The 24,905-nt window shown below is 44.6% G+C and overlaps 1 protein-coding gene across 4 annotated transcripts in view; it reads left to right on the top strand.

Moving 5' to 3' along the window:
- The window catches only part of RAB27A (RAB27A, member RAS oncogene family), a 32,337-nt gene extending 9,062 nt beyond the window's left edge, over positions 1-23,275 (top strand). For all 4 annotated transcript variants that reach the window (XM_080350866.1, XM_080350865.1, XM_080350868.1 and 1 more), the window contains exons 2-7: positions 3,214-3,331; positions 14,503-14,675; positions 16,919-17,004; positions 17,655-17,758; positions 18,515-18,638; positions 21,025-23,275. In XM_080350866.1, the coding sequence (XP_080206992.1) occupies positions 14,523-14,675; positions 16,919-17,004; positions 17,655-17,758; positions 18,515-18,638; positions 21,025-21,223 (666 nt within the window). In that variant the 5' untranslated portion in view covers positions 3,214-3,331; positions 14,503-14,522 and the 3' untranslated portion in view covers positions 21,224-23,275. The remainder of the gene's footprint in view (positions 1-3,213; positions 3,332-14,502; positions 14,676-16,918; positions 17,005-17,654; positions 17,759-18,514; positions 18,639-21,024) is intronic.
- The last annotated feature ends 1,630 nt before the right edge of the window (positions 23,276-24,905 follow it).

The following is a 24,905-nucleotide window of genomic DNA, read 5'->3' on the forward strand; positions in this document are numbered from 1 at the left end:
CATAGACTTGCAGGTCATCTGTTGAACCCACATGTGAAAACTATGTGTGTTGGTAAGGGCGTGGTGACTTTTTAAATGTGTGTAGGAAAAAGCCATTAACTGATGAGAGTGCTGAAGAGGAGCCCTCCAAGAGAGCTGGGTAACTGCTGGGGGCAGTGGAGGCAGTTGACATTGCTGTTAGTAACAGCTTTAGGCTTTGAAAATAGAGACGAGTTATTCTGTAGCATTATCGGAGATCACAGGATCCCAGAGTGTCAGGGGTTGGAGGGCCCTGGAAAGCTCACCCAGTGCAATCCCCCCATGGAGCAGGAACACCCAGATGAGGTTACACAGGAAGGTGTCCAGGCGGGTTGGAATGTCTGCACAGAAGGAGACTGTTGCTAGATCCTCTTCCCCTTATTCTGTCTCCAGTGGCAGATGTCTAAATTCCTGCAAGAACCATGGTCAGACACGTAGCAATCCAGCATTTTCTTCTTGGGGAAGCACCTACTACGGGACAGTTTGGACACTTGCAGATTTTCTCAAGAGCATGGAATGTTTGAAGGCAAATATTCTGATGCTTGTGATGAAGAATGCTCCACACTGTCCACTGTGTTTGACTGTCCTCAAATTTCCTCCTAAATTCTTAGGCCCGTAGAGATCATTTTTACAAGAAGGCCATAAATTCCGTGCATTCAGGTCATCTTGCTCATACAGTCTGTTCATAAAACTTGTTTGTGTAAACAATGGGAAGATTTAATAATTAAATATATAGCCATTCCTATGTAGACCTGTAGGTTCAAAACTACATTTCACAGTTTCAGGACTTCACTGGAGTAATTTTGATCCCTTACATAAACTGAGAAAAATGTCCAAGCGCTTGTAACCCCCTGAGATGCGGGTGGTGGGGAGGGGCGGGCGGGCTCGGGGCTGTCTGCGCCGGTTGCCGCGCCGGTTGCCGCGCCGGTTGCCGCGCCGGTGCTTCCTGCCACCGCAGCAGGGCTGGCCCCGCTGTTTGTGCAGCATTCGCTGAGACCTGCAAATGTGTTTGTTTAAAAACAGAGACTTTAGGTAACCAAACAGTGATGTCCTCGCAGTTTGTAAACTGAGGCCCTCTGGTTTTGGTTTTGGTACTAACTCTGCAGTTTGAAGTCAATGTAATTTCAAACTCGGGAAATAAGCTTCGTATCAGCTGTACCTTCCTGCAAAGTCTCACTGTTTCAGATAAAACCCTTTCCTGGAAGACGGAAGGGAAAATTAGTTGTTATGCCTCACACCAAGTTGCTAAGAGGAAAGGTAAACAGCCTCATTTTGTCCTGCAATCAAACGCTGAAGTCTGGGAATTATTTATGAATTGTTTTCCCCTTAAAGATGGCAAAAATCTCGGTGTCAAAGAGCCGGAACTCCATTTGCATTGCTGGTTGAGCATTCCAGGCAGGCAGTTTGCGTTGGGCCTCCCCAGGCGCCGCGGTGCAGCGCGGCCGCAGGCTTGGCGCGTCCCGTCCTGCTGCTGCCCTGCGCTCCGCAGCACCTTCCAGAGATTCACGGGCGCTTGTGGTCTGAGAGTTTCTTCTCAGTAAGCAAATGTGATGTTATCAATCAGGGAAGCATTTAAAGATTGAAAATGTTAATGTTGCTGAAAACTGAACCCTTTTTCATTGCATGAGGGAGCAAAAAAGAGACTTCTGTGTTCTTCTGAAACTGGTGAAATTTATAGAGGATTGGAACAAACCAAGGATGAGTAGAATTCTAAAAAGTATAACCAGTAACAAAATGTAATGGAAGTGGATTTTAGTTAAATCTGGGAAAAAAGCTAAGGCAGGGCGTGGGAGGTGCCCCAGCACTGGCAGCTGCCTGCGGGCTCTGCGCAGCTGCGCGCCCGGCAAGGGGCCGCGGAAACGCCCTTGGTTCGCAGGGAGGGAGGTGCGAGAGTTGAGCACTGAAACAAGTGAATCACGGAGCTTGTGGCGTTGTCTTCGTTACTGGTAGATGAATACATCAAGGATATGTTAAATGTTACAGCAGGCTGTCTGCAGCACTTCTGAAATTAGAAGACTGGAAAGTAGTCTTAGAAACCTTCTCAATTTCCTTTCTTCTCTGCTTTTGAAACACCGTGAGGAAAGAAACTGGGACAAGAAAGGGTTGTGCAAGGGGACCCGTTTTCTGTCAGAGCTCACTTCTGCTAAATCTGACACGGTGAGAGCAAAACTTGCCTTGTCCTCACCTGCCAGTGCTCTGCCGTCAGGCTGTTTGTGCCAGGGGACTCCGGTGGCTGCGGGCGGCTGTGTCGTTCCTCCCGCCCCGGGACCCTGCAGAGGGACCCGCGTCCGGCGAGTGCCGTGGTGGGACCTGCATCCGGCGAGTGCCGTGATGGGACCTGCATCCGGCGAGTGCCGTGGTGCCGACACCGGAGCCGTGACGGGGCCAGACGTGGATCTTGCCTGCTGGGTGCCTGTGTCAACAGACCGTGATGAATGGACTCGTTGTTGAGGAGTTGGCTCACATGTTAAATCAGGAACTTTATTTCCTTGAAATTATGTGAATGTTTAAAATGTCTGCATGTATCTCTTAGGACTGGATAGGGGGGAGGGCTTGCAAATTTAGCTGCAAGGATTCAGAAAGTTTCTGGCAACCTCTTAACTCTGGTCTTTTGTTGGATCTTGTTGCCTTCAGAAGTGGTTCAGCAGAAGGGGCTGGACATGGCCACCCCCAGATCGCCTGCTGCCCTCCCAGATCCTGCCAGCTCCTTCTCACATGGTCTCACTCTGGTGCCTGTGCCAACTTTGTTATTGGAAACTTTTTCTACCATCTCTAAAGGCATAAAATAAAACCAGACTCAAAACTGAAATTCTTGTTCAGGTTTTTGGGGCTTTTGGTGCTCACTTTATTTCGGTATAGCACACTACTGTTTGCTGTATTTTAATTTTTTGTAATGTAACACACTGCAACTTCCTCCCTTTATGACAAGAGGGAAGGTCAGTAGTTCACGCAAAGGCTTAGTGTTTGTTACCTGGTTGAGGGAGATCTAGTTAGCGACGTGGCTTAGTTTTAAAAGGAGGAAAAGAGATCACTTGATCGGGCAGCGAGACCACATGACAAGCAGCTGAGTGTAATTAGGTGGGTAGGGTGGCTGTGTGGGCTGGCGGCTTTGCATGTCGGTGTGAATTTTAGCGCTATTATTCTGAGCTACAGTATTTTGGCCTTATTTTCTTTCTCTCCTGATACCAACTGTAGATGAGAAATGGCTCTTTTTGCATGACTATGGTACTGAAGAGATCTGAGCTGTGTGAGGAGACTCATCACTGAAGTACCCTTGGAAAACTACAGATCCGTTTGCAGCTGTTAAGCATAGGTATGTAAACACTTTCTCTTGTTTATTTTTTTCATGAGATTACGTTGTTTTCCTTGGGCTGACAGTCGTCGTGTGCCAACTGTTCCTCTGTTCAGAGCTTTGAAACAGTGCTGCTGTACAAACTGCCTGAAATATTTTGATTTCGAGAGACAGTTCAGCATTGCTGCATCCTCGTGTTCTGGAGGGAAAAGTAAACTTAAAACTGGGAAGTATGCTGGCTTACGTAAAACGCAGGCTTTGGGTTTAAACAGCAAAACTGCAGGTCTGCGGAATATCTTTGGTCGTTGCTTTTCCCAAAGGAGCCAGTCAGATTTAAAGAAAGACCCAGGTAAGTTTATAATTAAGATTAAAATAAAAGACCACAGTGACCGGTGTCTAGATTCAGTAACTATAAGATGCCCTTTCTGGTCCCAAGTCATCAGCCTACATTTCCTTCTTTTGTTCTAGTTAGAAGGTAGAACCACCTTTGGTCGTAAAGTGTCCTGCACAAATGAAGTTTCATAATACAGAACAAAGTAACTCAGTATTTTTAGATTTTTCTTAGATGTTTTCCCTCTCTATGTATTCCTATGTTCTCATTAACGCATAAAGACATTATACTTAATGAAACAGTCCTTTAGAATCGTATGGGGGTTTGTTTGTTTATTTGTTTGTTGGTGTTTTGTTTAGTTGGGTCTTTTAACTGGGTTGCACACTAATGTGGTTATTCTCATGTATACTAAATGTAGTGATGATAAAAGGAATAAAAATGGTGTGTTGCACAGTCTGTTATTTTTAATTAGCAAAAGACATCGGACTGCTAGGAACCATGAGAGCTCACCTAGTTCACGTGCCTTCAACCATATAGTAATAGTTTCCCTCTTAAAATTAATTATGGTAAAGGCACTATGGGGGTGGGATGTTATTGCTGTTGGTTTGTGTGTCCTCTGGAAGAAACTCCGCATGATGTGCCATCCGACCAGGCCATTCCTTGCCACCCCAAGCGTGGATTTGTGACCAGGCATCCTTTCCAGCCCGTGTGTTTGCCAGCGTTTTTCTAACCATGGAGCAAACTCCCCGTTTTGTAGACTGTAAATAACTGAGGAGGAGTTGTTGAGAGAACAGAAACCAGTATTTTCCTCCACTTCTGTGGGAAGGTCACAAGGCTTTCCCAGGGTTTTAATTGATACCTAGCAAAGAGTATCTTAAGATGATTTTTCTAGTCCTGATCGTCAGCCCTTGACTTGTGCTGATGAGAAAAAGTGACAAATTCAAAAATGTGGTTTAATAAATGTTTTCTTGTTGTTTCCTTAGAGACATCCTCAGTATATGAAAAAGCTTATGAAAATAACTGTTAGGAAGGGTTTTTATAAACATTGGTGCTTGACTTAGTGATTTTTTTTTCTGAGCTGGATGGATTGGTTGTCATAGTTGCTTTGTTGAAATTTACTATTTATAATGCTTCTCAATTATTGCATTATGTGTGCGTTTTGAATGTGTGTTATAGAAACAATTTCTAGTACATGTTAGGATAATGATTTCTATTAGCCTAAGTTACTTGAGGATTAGATTTTGATAATGTTGGGATTCTGTTGTATAGAGCAAACCAATACTCCAGCATGTGGTGCTGCCTCCGTTACCCTCACCATAGTCCCAGTGCGTTTCAGTATATTTGCTTTTTTCCAGCATATCTTTCATTTACAACACTATTTTAAATAAAACACCCTGAGGAATTAAGCCTGGTAAAGACAAAATAGGAATCTAATTCATCTGGAATTCTTTAAACATGTCACTAAGAATGGCATCGAAGAGAAGTAGTGGGGTTTTTCTCTTTAAAAAAATAATCTGAAAAAAAGACCAACAAAAATCTGAAACTTCACAGAATTTAAAGAATGAACTCAAAAAATCTTAAAAGCATTTAATGGAAAAAGACCTGGAGTATATCCTAGTGGAATGAGGGAAATAAGCTCTAGTCAAAGGGAAGTAGAAATAAGTTTTTAAGGAGAAATTTCTTTGGTCTAAAATATTTGACTTCCTAACTAGGAAATAATATCGCTCCTGCTTCTGAATTTTGTTTAAACACTGTGTCATAGTGGCAGAGTTTCTTTACACAACTTCAGGTTCAATGTTCTATGTTGCAGCTGTTTGTACAAACAGAAGCAGAACCGGCAGCTCCGCGGGAGCGGAAGACGCGGTGCCCGCGCTGAGCAGCGTCTCGCGCAACCCCCGCGGGCCGGCGCCTGCGCTGAGGAGCGTCTCGCGCAAACCCCCGTGCGTCGGCGCCCGCGCTGAGGAGCGTCTCGCGCAAACCCCCGCGCGCCGGCGCCCGCGCTGAGGAGCGTCTCGCGCAAACCCCCGCGCGCCGGCGCCCGCGCTGAGGAGCGTCTCGCGCAAACCCCCGCGGGCCGGCGCCTGCGCTGAGGAGAGTCTCGCGCAAACCCCCGCGCGCCGGCGCCCGCGCTGAGGAGCCTCTCGCGCAAACCCCCGCGCGCCGGCGCCCGCGCTGAGGAGCCTCTCGCGCAAACCCCCGCGCGCTGGCGCCTGCGCTGAGGAGCCTCTCGCGCAAACCCCCGCGCGCCGGCGCCCGCGCTGAGGAGCGTCTCGCGCAAACCCCGCGCGCCGGCGCCCGCGCTGAGGAGCGTCTCGCGCAAACCCCGCGCGCCGGCGGCCGCGCTGAGGAGCGTCTCGCGCAAACCCCCGCGCGCCGGCGGCCGCGCGCCCCGTGTCCCGTGACTCGTGCACAGAAGTGCAGAGTTGGATCGATTCTTTCATATCTGCTTAACCTTTATATCCCAGTTTTCAGTTCAGATGTTTGATGCCTTTCTCAGTCATGATGTAGAACGTACAAAATTGCAAATCTCTATAAGAAGTTGGTTTGTCAGTTTGTGTGAGATTTCCAGATTCTTCATAAGGATGCAAAACTTTATACCTAGTGTTCAGTCAGGGAAGCACAGTCTGAATCCACTGTGTCCTTGATGCGTTTTTCTACAGGGAACCTGCATTTGGATCAGTTACGGCAGTCTGACTGGCAGTTTATTTTCTTAGAATAACTGTATATTTTCTGGAACGGGGTTGCAGAGGCGGTGGTTCTGTAGGCCCGCGGCTGCTGAGCCGTTTGTTAGCTACAGCGGAAACATTCCGAAAGTAGTTTTCATTGGAGGGTTCTGAGGGGAGGGGTAGGACGTGGTCTGTCGCTGCAGGTCAGTCCAAGGCAGAGCGGAGGATGCTGCCTGTCTGCACGAGCCGTTACGGAGGAATTCTGTAGGAAGGCCTCTCCAGCGTGGACTTGTGATTCTCTTTGCTTTCCTTGCAGGGCTCGTGTATGTCTCCATTTCAAGAATTAGTGTAAGAAATTCTAGTTGGCCGTGCCATTTGTCTGAGCAGTCCTTGCTGCGTATCAAGATTTAACTGTAATTTGTGCTGTAATATGGGATTCTGGTCAGAGCAGTAACATGAAGTATTGACAACTCACGTTGAAAAGCAGCGGGCTTTTTGAATGGCAGCTTCGTGTTGTGCAGTTCAGCCTGCTTAATCCGTGCTGCTTCTGAATTACCCGTTCCCTGAGGCTCTAGGGAAGAAGTTGTGCTGTGATAGGAACTGAAGCAACCGTTTTGCCACGGCACTGTCTGAGCGTCTCGGCAGATGTAGAGCCGTAGATGTAGAGCCGTAGATGTAGAGCCGTAGATGTAGAGCCGTAGATGTAGAGCCATAGAAAGCCTGCGCGGTGTTGGCACCCCACCGTTCTGGAGCTGTTCAGGTGAGAGATTCAGTGACCCGTTCGAAGTATGGGCTTACTTTTCAATTCTCGAAAAAACCCAACAAAACCAGGCTGTCGGTTTAGCTTTGCTTTGTTAGAAGAGTTTAAGAGTGATACTTTTGAGACACAAACATGCTCCAGAATGACTGTCTGTTGCTGTCGCAGATCAAGGTTCCTTCTCCAAGCGTCCACGATGCCTTGTTACCTGTTTTCATTTGGCAGGTGTAGGCAGATGAACTTCTGATGGACATCAGAATCATTGGAAATTTCAAACTCGTATAAGTAATGAGAACTTTTAACTTCCTGAGGAATAAATACCTAGAACAAAATGTAAGAAATGCTGGATACTGTGTCTCCCTGTTGTTTATTTTTGAACTAAGTCAGGCAACTTGTGCCAAAAATGGCAGATCACAATATTATAGAAAAGCAGTAATGCTAAAGAACGGTAGCAGCTGGAAAAAAAAAGCTTTTGTTGCATCTTCCAACCAAACCCCAGAATTATCAGGGAGCAGATTCTACCCGCTATGGAAAACAAGAGGAGCGGGTGTTACCCAATACAGAGATAGAAGGTGGATTCGATTCTGCACTGAAATTCCTTGCTGCCTCTCCCCTTTGTACAATTGCCCACATCATGTTAGGTGAGTGAACCAGTCTTATAGTCCCATTTGTATCATATTTGTGTAGGTTTCACTTTTGTCTAACAGTGAGTAGGAAGTATTTTCGGATTGTCTGTTGCCTGACCTTCTCCATAGTCTTTTAATTGACCTAATAATGATAATTTATTTTTGCTAAATTATTTCCCTCTAATGCAGCATGTGTCTTGTATCCTTCATAAGCTTGTCAGCGTGACCTTTTGGAGAGTCATTATCTGTATTCCAGATATTTGTCCTACAAAACAAGGTGCAAGGCAGCTGAGAACTTTCCTGCTCTGGAGTAGAAAAATATATATATTTATTTTTAAAGAAGCTGCAGATATTTTTCTCTGGCTGTTTACAGTGTGTGCTTTAACAGGTTTAAACAAAGAATGTATATTGCAGCCAATCTGAATCATCCATGTAGGCAGAGCATACAATGTGATACTTCATTTAGCATGGGTACATGCACGTTTCCCCTGAGATGTTGCTTCGTTCATGTTCTGCCTGCACATATGAAATTGCTTTTGCCAGTTTTTAGATTTTTTTTTTTTTGCAAATTTTTATTTGTCTAAAGTATTTGCTTACTATGAAACACATGAAAATGTTAGAAACTCATGAGGGGACAGAGATGGTACTGTGCTTTTGCACAGCGATCCTTCCCTGTGGGTGAGGTTGGAGTATCACCTGCAACGCGCCTGCTTTTATTTTCCATTTTTTTCCAGTGCATGCTGTCTTTCATTCCTTTATGTAACTGAGCTGTTCTTTGAAATCCAGCCTCCTTTTCGTTGCTTTGGTTATGCTGAAATGCAGATGTAGTTGCAAAACTAACTGTTGTTTCCCCTCCTGGCTTCTCCGTTCCCAGTTTCCCTTGGTTTTCTGGAAATGGAATCCAGAATGTGCCGCTGCCTGCCTGGCGTGTTGCGCAAGGTTCTCTCACCGCAGCTGCGACCTGTTGCTTCACTTGCCGCTTTTGTGCCCCCTTTCTGGGGGTGATGGTGACGTTATGCCTGGCAGCTCCCGTTACAGCTCGTTCTCGGAGTGCTCTGTGTGCCTGTCAGTTTTGTGCTCCGCAGGACTCTGCGGTTCCCGCAGTGCTGGCGGTGCCCTGGAGGTCCTTCCGCTGACACAGAAGGGACATCAGCGTTTGGAAGCTAAAGCCTTGCGGCCCATTTTTTTGCATGTATTTTTTCAGACTCCTATTGTATCCTGAGCACCCTTAGAATGACTTAGGTCCTCCCAAGAAAGAGACAATCCGTAGACACTGATCCTGTAGTTCCTTAGAATTCCTGTATAGTTGAAACTACAAAGGTCGTAGCTGAAACATGTCAAGTAAAGCAATTGAGAGTAACCAAAAGATAAATACTCAGAGCAATTGAATCTCTTCCTCTCACTTGTAACATGAAGGGGTATTTTCCATCTTGTTATTTATGTTACAGAAGAGTCCCAGAAGTTGCAGAAAGGGTCATTTTCGCCAAAATTAAAGCAAGCCAGATCATGTATTTTCCTAAGAAAAAAGTAGTGCAGCTCACCATATTTCAGTGAAGTGTTCATTTCTTAACTCTTCCCCCAGCACAGCAGTTACTTGAGTCTATTAAAAAAAATGTTATCATAATTTGTTTATATCACGTTTGTACGTGTCTGGCCGCTTTTAGCCGAAGGCATTTCCAGTGGAGCGTTGGCCGGGCCGGAGCGCCGTTTGTAGGCCCTGCCCCGTTCCCACCGGCGCGAAGGTGCTCCCGGGGCTCTGGGCGGGTGAGGCCGCGCTGGGCGAGAGCGCGGTTATCGCTTTGCTGCAGCGCCATGGGGTGCCGGCGTGACAGGGCTAGTGAACTAACTCCTTTGAGGTCCACGTCACTTTCTCAGTGCCTCTGCTTTAGCAGATCGACTGCCATGTAAGACAGCCCTTGAAGTTGTTTAAGTCTGTGTAGTGCCTGTGTGAGAAACTTTTATGTATGAATTTACTTGCACTTAAAGAATGATCAGACCTGCAGAAATGCATTATTAGCGTGTACTCGTATTTACACATTCTCCATCAAGAGATCCGCAGTATCTTCCTTTTCTGTCTGTGGGATTTCGACTCCTCAATGCCTGTGTCAGCTCTTTAATCATAAGCATGCAGCCTTAACTGCTTTTTAGGAACAAACCCATGTTTGGGGAAATGTTCATTTCAGAGAATTTTTGAACTCGAAATAGTGTTGGCTTTTTCCTGGTGTATTTACAAATATGACATGATTATAATGTGATGAAATGCTGTGGTATATTAAAATATTAATTAATTATTGGTCTAATATCTGTGCTTTGGTAAATTTGTATTATCATGCCTCTCTGTAGTTGTGTAGTGTATCCTACCGTGTTAGTCACTGGCCTTATGGCCAGTTTGGAACAATGTAATCGTGTTAAGGTGTGTGAGTGATTTAGCAGGTAGTTTACATCTGCTCCTAGGTAGGTCATGCACAAATGTATTCTGAAATGCTGTTTGCCTCTAGGAATAAATGGGATGTGAACTGTGTAATTGCTTCCCAGTTGTGCTGTCCGTCGGCACCCTCCTTAGGCACGGGACACGAGGCACACCTCTGTGTCCCAGACCCATCGCCATGGACGCGAACGGCTGACGCGTAAGCCTCTTGGCTGCGTGCTGAAGAGGTGGTGCTAGGAAAATCCTCCTGCTGGAAGCGCTATCTCCCGTGTGCCCTAACTATTCCTTTAGCAGAGTTGGGGTAAGTGGTATACTTTACTTTAACTGATGTGCTTGAGGACTGTGCGATTGAGAGCATGTTCACATTTCCTGAATTTTACGCTCTGTGTGTGTGTGTACACCTTTTTATTTGCAGCTCAATGCTTTTTGTTCGTTTGTTTTGGCTTGTGTTTTCAATTATTCGTCTCTGTACCTTCTTCCTTTTTCCTTTTCCTCTCCATCGGCTCTGTAGCGACACAGGAGTTGCATGTTTTGTGTAAAGCCAGTTCAGGAAGCGTGCTCCCTGTTCCCATACTGCACGGGGGAAATCCTACACGCCAAGCCATTTTCTTTGGTTTCTCCAGGTGCAACACTGCCGTACTCCTCAATGTTGCATCACACAATAGGGCTGTGATATTTGTGTCCTGGAGGCAAAACTATGAGCCTGTTAATGTTGATGCCTGTTAATGTGAAAGTGACTTGGGCTAGGAAATCCCCTGGCCGAGAGCAGCCCTGGCTTTGCAGAGCGTCCCTTCTGGGCGCCGCGGCCTGGCCGTGCGGACGTGGCGGCCCCAGGCGGCAGCTGTGCGGGCACGGCTGCCGTGGTGGCTCTGGGGGGCCTGCGGCAATGGAAGGGCCAGTGGAGTTTCCCAGCACTTGAGCACGTCCCCTGTCCGTCCGCGTCCTTGGTGAGGCCCAAAGCCAGAGCTGAATGGGGTTTATGGAGGAGCTTAGAGAAGGCAAAACCCTGGCGGGCTTAACGTAGAGCCTAAAACTGTGTCCATCAGTGAAATTTTTCAGTTAAGGAGCAATTACTCTTAGAAGCAAGATTTGGGAATGATCATTCTAAAATGAATTCAGATTTTTTTTTGTTTGTATTTTGGTGACCTGATGAATTATAATTGTATCATCAATTTTCTCAGATTCTTCGTTTTCTACCTCCCACTCTCCTGATAATGTGGGGAATAGAAATGTGGAGGGAAGAACTGTAAGGTGTGAAGCTATAAAGCCCAATTTAGAAAGAAATAAAAAATAAAAAAAGGCAAAATTGGAAGGAAAAAATGGCATGGATTTTTGGTAACAGGGCTATGACTTTTAAGAACTGCAGAGCAGTTTTTGCTGTGAATATACTTTGCTGGGTATATATTCTTACATCTGTTGCGCGGAGCTGGATGTATCTGTGCACTAGGACTGCAGGCCTTGGACGCAGAGGGTGGAGATCACTTTTTAAATATTTGTACAGGGAGGAGGACATGGCTGGAAACTGCTGTGAAAATAGCTCTTTGCATGTCTCCAAGGACAGGTTAACTGTGCAGGGTTTCACAAGAACCACTCCCTGGAGATATTTGAATAATAGATTGACATTATGGGGCGCAGTGAGAGGTGTGTGCATTTCAAAAGCCTAAGGATGAAATTTCCTTCTCAAGCAAGTTACTTAGAAGGCATTTAATGCCCTTCCTGTGAAGGGTTCCTAGTCCTCCATTAGTCATTGCAAATTGTTTTTGTTACCAGCCATATGGGAAATTGAGGTTTAAGTGGTCTGAATGATGTGGCGTGTTTGTCCAAACAGATGCTCTACGAATCTGACGTGACACTAAGAATGCCTTTACGTTTTACTTCCCCGAGGTCTACCCTTGACCTCCGTTAACCAGCGCTTTCCCCAGCTCTGCCCAGCAGCCTCTTACAGCGCCCGGTAAGAGCCGGAGCGCCCGTTCTTCCTCCCTCCGTAAAGTCTTGCGCAAGGCACCTGACAAATTAGCTTTCTTACAACTTAAATTAGAAGTGATTAGGTGGCACTGTCGTTTGTATCTGTTATTAAAAGTATGTTCTATGTACATTTAGCTAGCTAACAAAATACCAACAAGGCAAATACTTCTGTACAGGTGGGACAGCACAGTAAAAGACATGAAGCTAGCTTGTCTTTATTTAATATACTGGCCCTATGATTTGCATTTAAGCCTTTGTAAGCAACAATTAATGTAGGGGTATTGAGGCTGGAAGAACATATACTTGAGTAGAGAGGGAGCTTACACAGCTCTTTGCCCTTGGTGACCACCTGAGGGCAAAAAACCCACCTTATATGAGATGGAAGTCTAAATCAAATCCTGTCTTTAGTTAAAACCACCTTGCTTGCTTTTTGAAGTATTTTCCCCTTTCTTCTAGTTCATTTCAATGAAAAGACATTATAGAGCTACGAGCTAGGCCATCTGATTGTACTGTTTTTTCCTTCTCCAAAGGGGAGAAGGAACAAAAACCCCTTTTGCTGGTCTGTGTGAGCATCTCTAATAGAACAGGGCTTTTAATTTCTTCTAAAATGTTCTTATGTCAGTGTGTGGGTGCCTGTTCAACTTACTGACTTGAATACGCTGTTCTTTCAGACCTGTGTGGCGGATGCAGGCCTGCAGTTGTTATTTATGTGAAAAGCTCACTGGTAACTATTACTGCAGGGCTTTTTGTGTGTGTCAGTCTTTTACTCTGCTGCAAAACATCGTATTAAAACACACTAGTGGGAAGTGGATTAGGTGGCTGTGGCGTGGCCGTGTGAACTCTGTCACCTAAAAGCCCCTTCTTGTTCTGCTGTCATGGGTGGCACAGCGTCAAACGCGCCTGGGCTGGGGAAGGGAGACTTCCCGGCGCTGTCCGCTGCGCTGTCCGCTGCGCTGTCCGCTGCCTGCCCAGCGCGGGCCGGCGCTGTCCGCCGCGGGGCCGGCTCTGTCCGCTGCCTGCCCAGCACGGGCCGGCGCTGTCCGCTGCCTGCCCGGCGCTGTCCGCCGCGGGGCCGGCCGGGCGCGGGGCCGCGCTGGCTGATCGCGGTCCTGTGTTCTGCCCAGAGCAGTGCTGCCACACGGCTGAAACCCGAGACAGAGTCATGGGTTTGGCGTAGTGGTGGTGATTGAGTGACTTGAGATGCGGACTTTGTTACAAACCTCAAGCTGTGAGTTGATATTCAAGAATTGATTGGCGTTTTGCCACTGCTTCAGTGTTTGACTTGAGATTAATAATTTTATCTAGTTCAAGCTACAAATAGTTCAAAAAATACTTATTTACAGTTGAAACAGCAGATTTTACTTTTTAAAAAAAATTATTTTGTTCCATCATCTATCTTATTTTTTGGTATTTGTTTCCCTCCGTCATAAGAGGCAATTTAATGCTAGTTTCATGTTGCTTTTAGAATGATTGTTTTAGGCTTGTCTTGTAATGTTCAGGTCTCCGAGCACAACTAAGGCGGCTCTCTGCTGGTGCTCGGGCGGAGGGAGCTCGGCAGCTCCTCAGCAGGGAAGTGCTGGTGTACTCTGTCCGTCCTTCTGGTGCGCGTGACGTGCGCCAGGGACCCCTGTTACACGCTCTGGCCGATACTGCACTTCGGTCAGACTGTATCTAATATGGTTATCTTTTTCAAAGGCACAAAGAGGATGAAGAGACATTTCTGAAATGTGTACAGGCCATGGGAAAATGTGTGTGGTGTTTAATGGCAATTCGGGATCAATATTTAGTTTAAATGATTAACTAGCGTAATGATAAACACTTTAAAAACTTTGAAAATTGGTCCTCTAAACAAACCAAACCAAATAACAACAACGAAATGCTGCTTGGTTATTTTTCCTTCTCACATGAAAAAACTTTCAAGACTGAAAAATAGCTATTAACAAGAAATTATTGCCGTTTTTATTTAAATATAGTGAGCAGTCTGGAAGGGGTTTTTTTGCATATGTTAATAATGTCACAGTGAATGTGAGGTCAAAATGGCATTTCTGGTACATTTAAGTAGCTTTTTCCAGCTTCCATGCAAATTCAAACCACTTCTGTGGTTCATGTTCCAGATGTTTTGGATACTTTGACCTGCATTTTCAGTCTTTCCTGAAGAAGTTAAAATTGTGTTGCTTTCTTTTTCTAGTAAAAGGGATATAATAAAATTAACTGTGTACTTTTTTTGATCACAGCTGAATTTGATATTGATAATTGGCATAATTAAGAGTTTAATGTGAAACCAGTGTTAAGGAGTACAGAACTGGCTCCACTGCTGGATGCTTTGTAGTTCAAGTAGTGCTTTGTCTTTTAAACATGTGTCAAAAGAAGCCTTGGCGGAGTCGTTGACCAACTAATCCCTTGTGCCTTGCTTTTGCAGGTGTCTCCTGAGTTCTCACTATGTCTGACGGGGACTATGATTACCTCATAAAATTTCTAGCACTTGGTGATTCTGGAGTAGGAAAGACCAGCCTTCTTTACCAATATACGGATGGCAAATTTAATTCCAAGTTTATCACAACAGTGGGCATTGACTTTCGGGAAAAGAGAGTGGTGAGTTTTCACAGCCAGTTGTGCTACTTTAAGATGGTGTCTGTCTTGGTGATGGCTAGAATCTGGTTTTTGTGAATCTGCCAATCCCGATGGGCATGCCATCAATAGTTACTGTGCACTTAATCCTGTGACAAGGAAATGATCTCATTGTACTTGGTCATTTTTGTCAGAGTGTGTTGTCACCCCATTTCTCCCCAAGTTGAAGTAAGAAGAGCTGATTCTAAGCAAACACATTTTAGTGCTCAGCAAGTGTTGGTGAGCGTGTCTGCTCTGCGAGTTGCACATAGTACCTGGAGTAGCACTTGTGTAGTTGAACCGCCTCCATGAGGAAGGATTGCGCTGTAGTAAAGATGGTTTTGCTTTTTGTGAACTGAAATAGCTAGTGGACAAAGACTGCAATGTTAATTCTAAAACCATTTTAAAACATGTGAATGAAATGGATAGCATGTTACATGGAGCTGATCTGGCTTCCTAAGCAGTTACTACTACCTGAGAAGAACTGTGAAAAATAAGGTTATATATATTTTTTTTTTTAAACTCCTGAATTGTTATTGAATTATTGGCAAACGTGCTTTTGGTAAGAAGCTGAGCACTGCATTACGATAGCAAATTAGATGCTCATCCTTACTGCTTTGAGAAACGGAGCTGGCACAAGTCTTTCTTCGTTCGTATGTAGAAGTATTAAAGGCCTTCCGGTGTAGTCTGGCGATCTCCCAGCGCGGGCGCTGCAGCGGGCGCTGTGCAGACCGTCTCCGGATGGGCGCTGTGCAGACCGTCTCCGGATGGGCGCTGTGCAGACCGTCTCCGGATGGGCGCTGTGCAGACCGTCTCCGGATGGGCGCTGTGCAGACCGGCTCCGGGTGGGCGCTGTGCAGACCGGCTCCGGATGGGCGCTGTGCAGACCGGCTCCGGATGGGCGCTGTGCAGACCGGCTCCGGGTGGGCGCTGTGCAGACCATCTCCGGATGGGCGCTGTGCAGACCGGCTCCGGATGGGCGCTGTGCAGACCGTCTCCGGATGGGCGTGTGCGCCGCGGGAGTGCGGGGGCTGGTGTCCTGGTCAAGTGCAAACTTGTCTCTTGAATAAGTTAGTTTTCCTTTTGTGGGATAGTAACCATGGTAGGCTTACTTGATCAGCATATTTCATAACTCAGGATAAAGTGTAAGTGTCATAACCTGGATCATGTAGTCCACAAATACAGCAAATTTATGTGTCTCTAACGATGCGTTTGTAATTCTGGTAACCTCGGGCACAACAGCAGTTGACGGTAAAGGAGATGACCCAACATGAAGTGAACAAGAAGTGCATCTGTTTTTATCTGATCCTACCAAAGCTAACAGATGCCCTTATTTATACTTTCAGCTTTTACTGTTATCATCCAGTTTCTGCTTTTTAACCTACGATAGGATAAGATCTGTCCTCAGCTCTTTTTTTCAGTAGTCTTTTGGCAGCTAAGAGTACATTCTGTTTGCTAATGCAATTGTTAGTACAAATATATTGCCATATTGCTTGATCTGTTTCTTTCTTTCTTGTATTTCAATTTGAACACAGTACAAGATAATAACAAAAAAACAACCAAACAAAACCCCCCAAAAAACAACAAACGAACGAAAAAAGAACAAAAACACAAGAGGTTCCACTTAAATTTGAGGAGAAACTTCTCAGTGAGGGTGTCAGAGCCTGGAACAGGCTGCCCAGGGGTTGTGGAGTCTCCTTCTGTGCAGACATTCCAACCCGCCTGGACACCTTCCTGTGTCACCTCATCTGGGTGTTCCTGCTCCATGGGGATTGCACTGGGTGAGCTTTCCAGGGCCCTCCAACCCCTCACATTCTGGGATTGTGTGAAAAACCACAAACAAACCAAAAAACCAAACCAAACAAACAAAAAATAAAAGCAAAAACCCCAAACAAACACAAAACCAACACCAAACTGACCAGAAAATCAGAATATGAGAATTAAGCTAAAGAAACTTACTGGTCACTCTGAATATCTGTTTGGAGCCCATAGTCTATTTTATACAGTTCTCCAGTTTCACTCTTGTTTGTAAATATTCAATTGGATGCAAAATTAAAGTGCAACCCCTATTACTTTTGTCTTGCAGAGCAGAAGGATTGAGTTGTAGTTGGGATCTTTGCATTGTCAGTGCTACTTTTGCTGCTTCTAATAACTTTAAATGTCATTTATTTTGTGTCCTATGGAGGCTGGACTGCTACCACTCAGTCTTGCAAGTTTACCTTTTACAGGTGTATAGACCTAATGGGCCAGACGGTGTTGGTGGCAGAGGACAGAGGATCCATCTCCAGCTCTGGGACACCGCGGGGCAGGAAAGGTACGCGGCACCCCCGCTCAGCAGGCGAGGCCGTTGTCATCGTGCTCGATGCAAATGGAACAGAGGACATGAGTTCTCTTTATTGATTGGTACCTTTTAGTTGCATGACTCAAGATGGGAAAGTGCACTTTGAATTTATTTTTTCATTGTCAATGCATATAGATGCATTTGAAGCTTTTCTTTTTTCACTTTTCCTTAAATTTCTGAAAATATCTTGAGGTCTTGGGAAAGTCAGACAAGTGAAGTTACTTCAAAGGATTCTCTTCTATTAGTCTGTCAAAAAGACCAGCACTCTATTGGTTGATAGTCTTAAAATCCAGACCTGATGTGTAGGGGACAAATTTCTGTTCAAAATGTGAATTTATTCTTATTTTAATTTCTGAATGTTGATCAAATAATGCTTTCTAGTAGAAGACTGTGTCTAAAGCTGTCACACTCGCGTGAGATGTCTCCTTGACTTCCTTAGGCCTTTCTTAGACCACAGTTATTTTAGCTATTCTTGTCATGCATTTCCTACTTCAGCAAAACAATTATGAATTTTTTGTTGTAATTAATTCAGTCTTAATTGACTCCAGTTTTATGACTGTGTGGAATTATATTTTCCAAGTAACTTGTCAGATGAGCCAACTAATTTCACTTTGCTGGTCTAGGTTTCGTAGCTTGACAACAGCTTTCTTCAGAGATGCCATGGGGTTTCTTCTGCTCTTTGATCTGACGAATGAGCAAAGCTTTCTAAATGTCAGGAACTGGATAAGTATGGCATTTCTCTATTTTTTTCCTTTTTTCTTTCTTTCTTTGCATGGGTGCAGAGGGGACTATGCTTGTAAATATGGAGTCTCGCTGAGAAGTAGAACTGAAAGTACTGATTTTCGTAGCTCTCTCAGTAAATAAAGTCAACGTTGCATTCATAATTGTTATAGCTGCTAGCGGTGGCTTCTGGTGCTTACCTGAAATTCAGCTTTGCCTACTGAACTTGAATCTTAACCTACATAAAAGCAGGCTGAGAGAACAGCATATCCCTGGCTCTGATGATATTCAGTAATTCGGGTGTGTGGAAAGCCTACCTAAAACTCTATTTCGACTCACCTGAAGCTCTGTCAGCAAAACTCCATGGAAGGCAAATGTTACTAGGCTTGTGTATCTAGGCAAAGGTGTTCCTGAACTGCATCGTCCATCAGGAGAGGGAGGTATGTCCTTTCCTGGCAGCTCACTGGAGATACTCGCTGAGCATAACTCCTTAAGCTACAGATACACAACTTCTGTGCTAATTTTGCCAGGCTTCTGCTCCCCTGGCTGGTTCCCTGGGTACACGGTAGTGGCGTCCACCCGTTCTCTGGCTCCTCAGTGCAATAGCAGAAGTCCTGTGCGATAGCAGAGAACGTTCTTGTTTTCTGCTTTTCAAAGAGTCGTTTTCCTGAAGGACTTTGTGTCCTCCGGAAGGTGGTAGTGTTCTCCATGAGCTTCGTGTGTGACAGCAGGTGGTGACCCGTGTTCGCGTTGTTGCTGTTAGGTCAGCTACAAATGCATGCGTATTGTGAAAACCCTGACATCGTGTTATGTGGAAACAAGAGTGATCTGGAAGACCAAAGAATGGTGAAAGAAGAAGAGGCTAAGGAACTTGCAGAAAAATATGGGTAAGTAACTTGCTTTCAGTTATTGCTGTGTTTAACGCAGAATGAAATGTTTTTTGTAATCCTTTTTCCGTATGCTGAAGGGTTATTGTGAGAATCAGAGTGCTTAACTGGCAGACGATGTCTTTTTTTCTGTCCGAGATTAATGTTTTTTGCATTGCCGAAAAATTCAAACTAAGTATTGCAATAATCTTGCACTGGAGATTGCTTAATCTTCTCATCTCCTTGGCAGGGAACAAGGTAAATTTTCAGACATTCTGGAAAAGAGATGGAATTTGACTGGAGAGGCAGGCGAAAGATGGAGGTGTAATTTTTTGTGCTTGCCTGCGCTGAGGCTTTCCATGGGCACAGAACACCCAGGTCTCTTATGAAGTGAAATCAAAAAGAGCATTTGGTGAGGTGATCAGTGTCACATCAGCTTTTAGGGAAAGTAAAACTAATACCGAGCAACGACATCCTGATTTACAAGCTGAGCTGTTTACAGAATTTGGTGGTAGGGTGGCTGTTCTCTGGCGTGGCCCGAGTTTCTCTGAGAGCCTCGGGACTCATTCCCCAGCGCTGAGAGCGGCTGCGTACGGGGTGCTGGGCTCCACAAAGAGCAGTGCTGGTCCAGACCACGGTTCCCCAGTTCTCTGCCCCCTCCGCGTTCAATCTGCTCAAACCATTTTGTTAGGACTGTACCTTAGGTGAATTCTTAGTGACTTGACCTCAGAGGGGTCAGCTGTGTTTTCTTGCAGGCATCTGCAATCTTTCTAGCATGTGAACTCGATTCCTTCTCAACTGAAAACTGAACGAGATTATGTGCTCCAACCAGTAATCTGCATTCAGTCTGGAGAAAGTTCAGAGCTGGTCCAAAGTGAAGCCCACAAAGCACGTATAGGGTGAACACGAGGTCCTCAGTGCTTCTGCGGGTCGAGTCCTGCCGGGGCCGTGCCATTTCCTATCGCGTTGTTACAAATTACTTTTCCCCAGCCTTGAAGAGTCATTGGAGGCAAATCAGAGGCAATCTATCCATTAGAGACAAATGGGTTCAGTGCAATATTATCTCTTACTTTTTCCTTCTCCTGTCAGAACGCTTGTTTGAGGTCCGTGGCACACAGAAAACAGCAAGTACATACGATACTGTAACCAGCTGCTTGCGAAGGAGCAAAATCTTTAAAACAGCAGCAGATGGCATGTGACCATTTCTTAAAAATTCAAAAGAGATCTCTGCATGAAATGTTTATCTTAGTGGCTGGAAATGCCAACTCCATGTAGGAACAGGGAGCTAGAAGTCAAGGTTGTAGATCGTATCCAAGCTGTAGACAGTTAACGTGCTCTGCCCTGCAGAGGCGGGACAGGGTGGCTGCTGGGAGTCGCCGCTGAGGGGGACGCGGTGGATCCTGCTGCGGCACACAGTCCGGCAGTAACTGCGAGACAGTGAATATCCCCTTCCTGTAGAAAGGGCTTGTGCTGGTGATACATTTTGAACATTATTGCAGGAGACCTACACACTGAGGCAGTAAGATGATATTTGTGACCACTCATTCAATCTTCTAAGTTAAGTAAGAAACACTCAAGAAATTATGAAGTGATGATATCAGTCACTTCAGGAGTAACACTAATGTGGCCACTCCAGCACCACTCTGTAGGGAGCACTTGAGTGCAGAGGGTCAAAGCTGACAGACCCGCTATTGAAACATCCTGTGCCACAACAATAATGAAATCAGCAATGCACAGGGTGTTCCAATTTGAAATCACTGCTGCTTTGAAATGGGGTCCGTCCTTCTGAAACACACAGTATTTTCAATACCAAGGTGCCCAGAAATATTTGTTAGCGGAGACGTAGGTTGTCTAAGCACTGAAACAGATAGGTAGATACGTTTGTTTTTTTTTAATGTAAGAGTGTTTTATAGTTGAGGTGTCGACAGAAGAAACAGTCACCTGTGTGGCAGGAGAGCCGCGAGGAGAGTCCGTACCGAGGGGAACGTCCGTACTGCCGTTCTCTCTCTTGCAGCGACGCCCCGGCTGATGCAGATAGAAATCAGTAGCGAGAACACTTATGCACACAAGGCCATATAAAGTAATTGCATTTCTTGTGGGGAACAGAGCTGAAAAAAACAGACCTCAGAAGCATAACTTGGGGAGCTCAGGCTGACCAGTGTCTCTGTAAGTGATGGGTAGACCCCATGATGTAGATTAAAGCTTATCCTTCCACGCCACCTACAGAGTCAGCCATTTCATTAATTTACTTTGCATTGCAGACCACTGACCGCTTAGTGTCTCTGTGCTGTGCAGTAGCAGTAACAGCGCTTGTGACTCCTAAGTATGTGGCAGTAATCGTGTATAGTTTTTTTCTCCTGTGAATATAAACTGTGTGATGTAAGTTTGTGGGTTTTGTCTTCTGCAGAATACCGTATTTTGAAACCAGTGCAGCTAATGGGAATAACGTAAGCAAAGCCATTGAAACTCTGCTTGACCTCATTATGAAGCGCATGGAACGGTGTGTGGATAAATCCTGGATCCCAGAAGGGGTGGTGCGCTCCAATGGGCACAGCTCTACAGAACAACTGAATGAGGAGCAAGAAAAAGGCAAATGCAGCTGTTAAGTCAGTTACAATTAAGATTAATGTATGCGCTAAGTTATAGTACAGTTGCAGTTTAACTGTTCAACTCATGGACAAATCACATTGTGTAGTTCTTCAATGATAATTTGGTGTAGCACTAGGTCTTCCTCTACTGACCTGCTTTAAAGGGAAGGAGAGGAATTTTCACTACCACATTGATAAACCTCTTCCCGTGTGGGCGGTGAGAAGGGGTTGGCTTCTGAACGGAAGGATTCTTCAGTCGCCCTTTGAAGGCTCCGTTAACTACACAGACAAGGCATTTAGATTAGATACCGTGAGAGCTCTCGGCCTCTGCCAACAGCAGCCTTACCAACGTGGCTCTTGGTTTGAAGAGAAACATTTAGTAATTTTATCAGAGCAAATCCTATGTTTTCCACAAAAGCCTGAGAGTAGCTTTTCCTTACTCTCTCAAACCGTTGGCTTTTAGTGATGAAAACCCAAAGAAAGCTATTCTATATGGAAGAAAAAACTCCAGAAAAGCCTGGGGTGCGTATGTAGAGCACTTTGGGTATGTCATGAAATCGAACATGTGAACTACAACTGTACTATATAAAATATATTCAACACAGCCTCTGGGACCTCCTGACGTCATCTGAATTTCTAGAACATGCATACACATATATTTATATGTAAATGGCATAACTGTACATCTGCTGTTATGTTTCTTTTATATTACCACTCATGTTTTAACAGGAATGTAGAGCAACCTAGATTACAGCAGAATTTCATGAGAGCTGGTGCTTTGCACTGAATTTGTTTTACCACACACAGATTTGGAATGTTTCTTCAAATTTGAATTGAAAAATGAGTAATGATTGTGTTCTAGTGAGATGCAGCTAAGATACTAGTCCTGTCTAGATCAGTATTTCTATAAATTTATAATGCTTATTTCATTCTGCCAGCCTTTGTGTCCTGTACATCTTGGCTATCGTATATTCATTTACGGCTTGTTCATTTCCTTTACGTTGTGTTTAAAAATGAAGAGAGATGCTTTTCTTTTTCCCCTCCTACGGATCACATAAATGCCAATTTTGGTTTCAGTGGATCATGTTACTTTTTGATCATTTTATTTATTCATACGACTTAAGGAACAATCAGTATTTTTGGGGCCTTTTTCCCAGCCTGATTTATAAGAAGTGCCTACCAAACGGTGTCCTACCCTGCGAAGTATTGCCGGTTGAAGTCATAACGTGCCAGACCGAGTCTTGTAACAGACTTTCCCAGCAGTTTGTTCACAAAACTCCAAAGCTATTACTCATTTAGAAATGATGTCTTTATTTATTTAAACGCTTTGGCTCCTGCAGCTTCAGGCGAACATCGATACCAGTTGTGAACATGAATTCACAGCATAACACATTTTTTTAAGGACCAAAAATGTTTCTAGAATAGGAGCTAATAAAAAAGTATATATATTTGATGTAGCCTCTGGTTATTAATAATGCAAGAATAAGTGTTAAAACTTGGTTCTTAAAATATTTTATAAAGTAAGGCATTATTCTTTAACACACACAACATGTAATATTAGATTTTTATCAGAGCCTACACAGAATATTTTAAAAGTGCAATATAATTTGCCTGTGTTGAGACTAGGACAGAGATTAAAGCAATTTATATTAAATAACTATAGAGGTTTTTTTCTACTATACGATACCAAGGTTCTAGAATGCTTGTGGACCAGAGTTACTGCAGTTTAACTCCAAGTGCCTTTTGATGTTACCATCGTGTTTCTGACCAGTAGAAGGTCCAACTCTACTGCAGGACACAATACATTTTAATCTACTTCAGTGTCTGAATTTCTTTTACTGTAACTCTGCTTTTCAGAGGGCTGCAGTGGAACTTTGTCAGGCATTAACTTTACCGGGAGTTTGTGTGCTTATAGCTCCATCCAGGTCCTGGAAACAGTAAGGACTGTTGCAACCAACTACTGAGCTAAGTGACTGCTGAAATGGTGTAAAAATATTTCCTTTTGAATACTTATGTTTAGATTGGATATTAAATATTGAGTATTAAATACCAAAACTGTTATTTTTGTGTCACACGTGTTATATGTATCTATTTATAAGGAGAGTCTACATTAAATTGCTTTGATGTCAGCCTTTGAAATGTGCCATAAGTTTTATGTGTTAGAATTACTCTGTGACAAAACTTTAGTTCCTTTTAGAGCTCTCATGATAAATAATGGTAAATGTTTCTTGTCAGTGAATTACTTTATTCTTACTAGTCTAGCACTGGTTTTAAAAAACAAAGAATAATTCTCATGTGATGAGAAACTGTCATTTCAAGTAAAGTTATTTCCATCCAGTGTCGAACAAAAAACGTTAATCTGTAATGAACAAACTTTGGGATTTCCCTTATGGTGCTTTTATGAAATAGTTAAACATTCCTGGTCTGAACCTTGCCAGCATTTGTTGAACTGAACTGTAGCATTTACTGTTGTCTCAGTCCGGTGTCAGTCTGTGTCCTTTCGCACTGTCCCTGTGCGCTATGTGTTTTCGGCTCACGTGGTCGAAGTTCTCGTGTGGCCGGGGTCCTTGTTGCGGTTGCGCTCGGGCACCGACCAGGCCGGTCGGAAAGGGGGCCGGTGCGCCCCGCGCGATGCCAGGGGAGCTCAGACCCGCAGAAGAAAACGGAGGCAGCACTTCTGTGTTTATAAGGCATTCAGAAAGCTGCTAATGTGAGCATGTAGCATGTTCAGAGCAGAGGGAATCAAGCAATATATTTTGTAAAATCTACTCCTTCTGCAAAGGTAAGGAGCCTTATTTTTCAGAATAGCTGCTTCCGTCAAGAATAGTATAGATGACTAGGTAGGTTATGATATGCTGGAGGGCACAGCTGCTATTCAGAGGTGCCTTGACAGCAAGAGAAACGAACTGAACTAAGCCTATATTAATTTTAACAAGACCAAGTGTGACTGCTTGTGCCATCTGGGTTGGAATAACCCCATGCGGTAGTACTGGCTGAAAAAATGTTTTGCAGAAAAGGGGTTAGATATTCTGTTCAAAAGCAGATTGACCAGGGGCCAGAAGTTTGTCCTTGTGGCAAGGGCCGGCAGGTCGGAGAAGTACGTCTTCCCTTGTATTCAGTAATTACAAGACCGCATCTGGAGTTCTGTGTCCTGGTTTGGACACCCTGGTAGAAGAAAGACTTGGACAAACTGGAGGGAGTCCAGCAGATGCCACCAAGATCCAGGGGCTGGAGCACAAGGGGTAGGAGGAGAGAACTGGCTTTGCTTAGCGTTAAGAAGGGAAAGCTAAGGGAGACCTTTCTGCTGTCTTGAACTAACGGGAGGGTATGCAGAAGATGGAGCCAGACGCTTCTCAGAGGGCACAGGGGGAGGAAAGAGGCAATGGAGAAAAATTGGTGTATAGAAGATTCTGCGTAGACATTAGGTAAAAACTGTCACCATACAGGTAGCCAGAAGTTGCAACAGGAGTCGAGAGAGGTGCTGGCATCTCCAGTCCTCAAAGACACTAAAAACTCAAGTGGACTGTGGCCCTGAGCCACCTGGTGTGACTTGTTCTGCTTAGAGCAGGACTTCGGTCTAGATGACCTCCAGAAGTGTCTTCCAAATGACACGATGATGGGCTCTGTGAACCTGATCCCACAACTGCCCACGCCTGAGAGTTGTCTGTTCTTTTATGTGACTGTATATGACAGTTTATAT

Source organism: Nesoenas mayeri (genome assembly GCF_963082525.1).
Source record: "Nesoenas mayeri genome assembly, chromosome: 11".
Classification (NCBI taxonomy): domain Eukaryota; kingdom Metazoa; phylum Chordata; class Aves; order Columbiformes; family Columbidae; genus Nesoenas; species Nesoenas mayeri.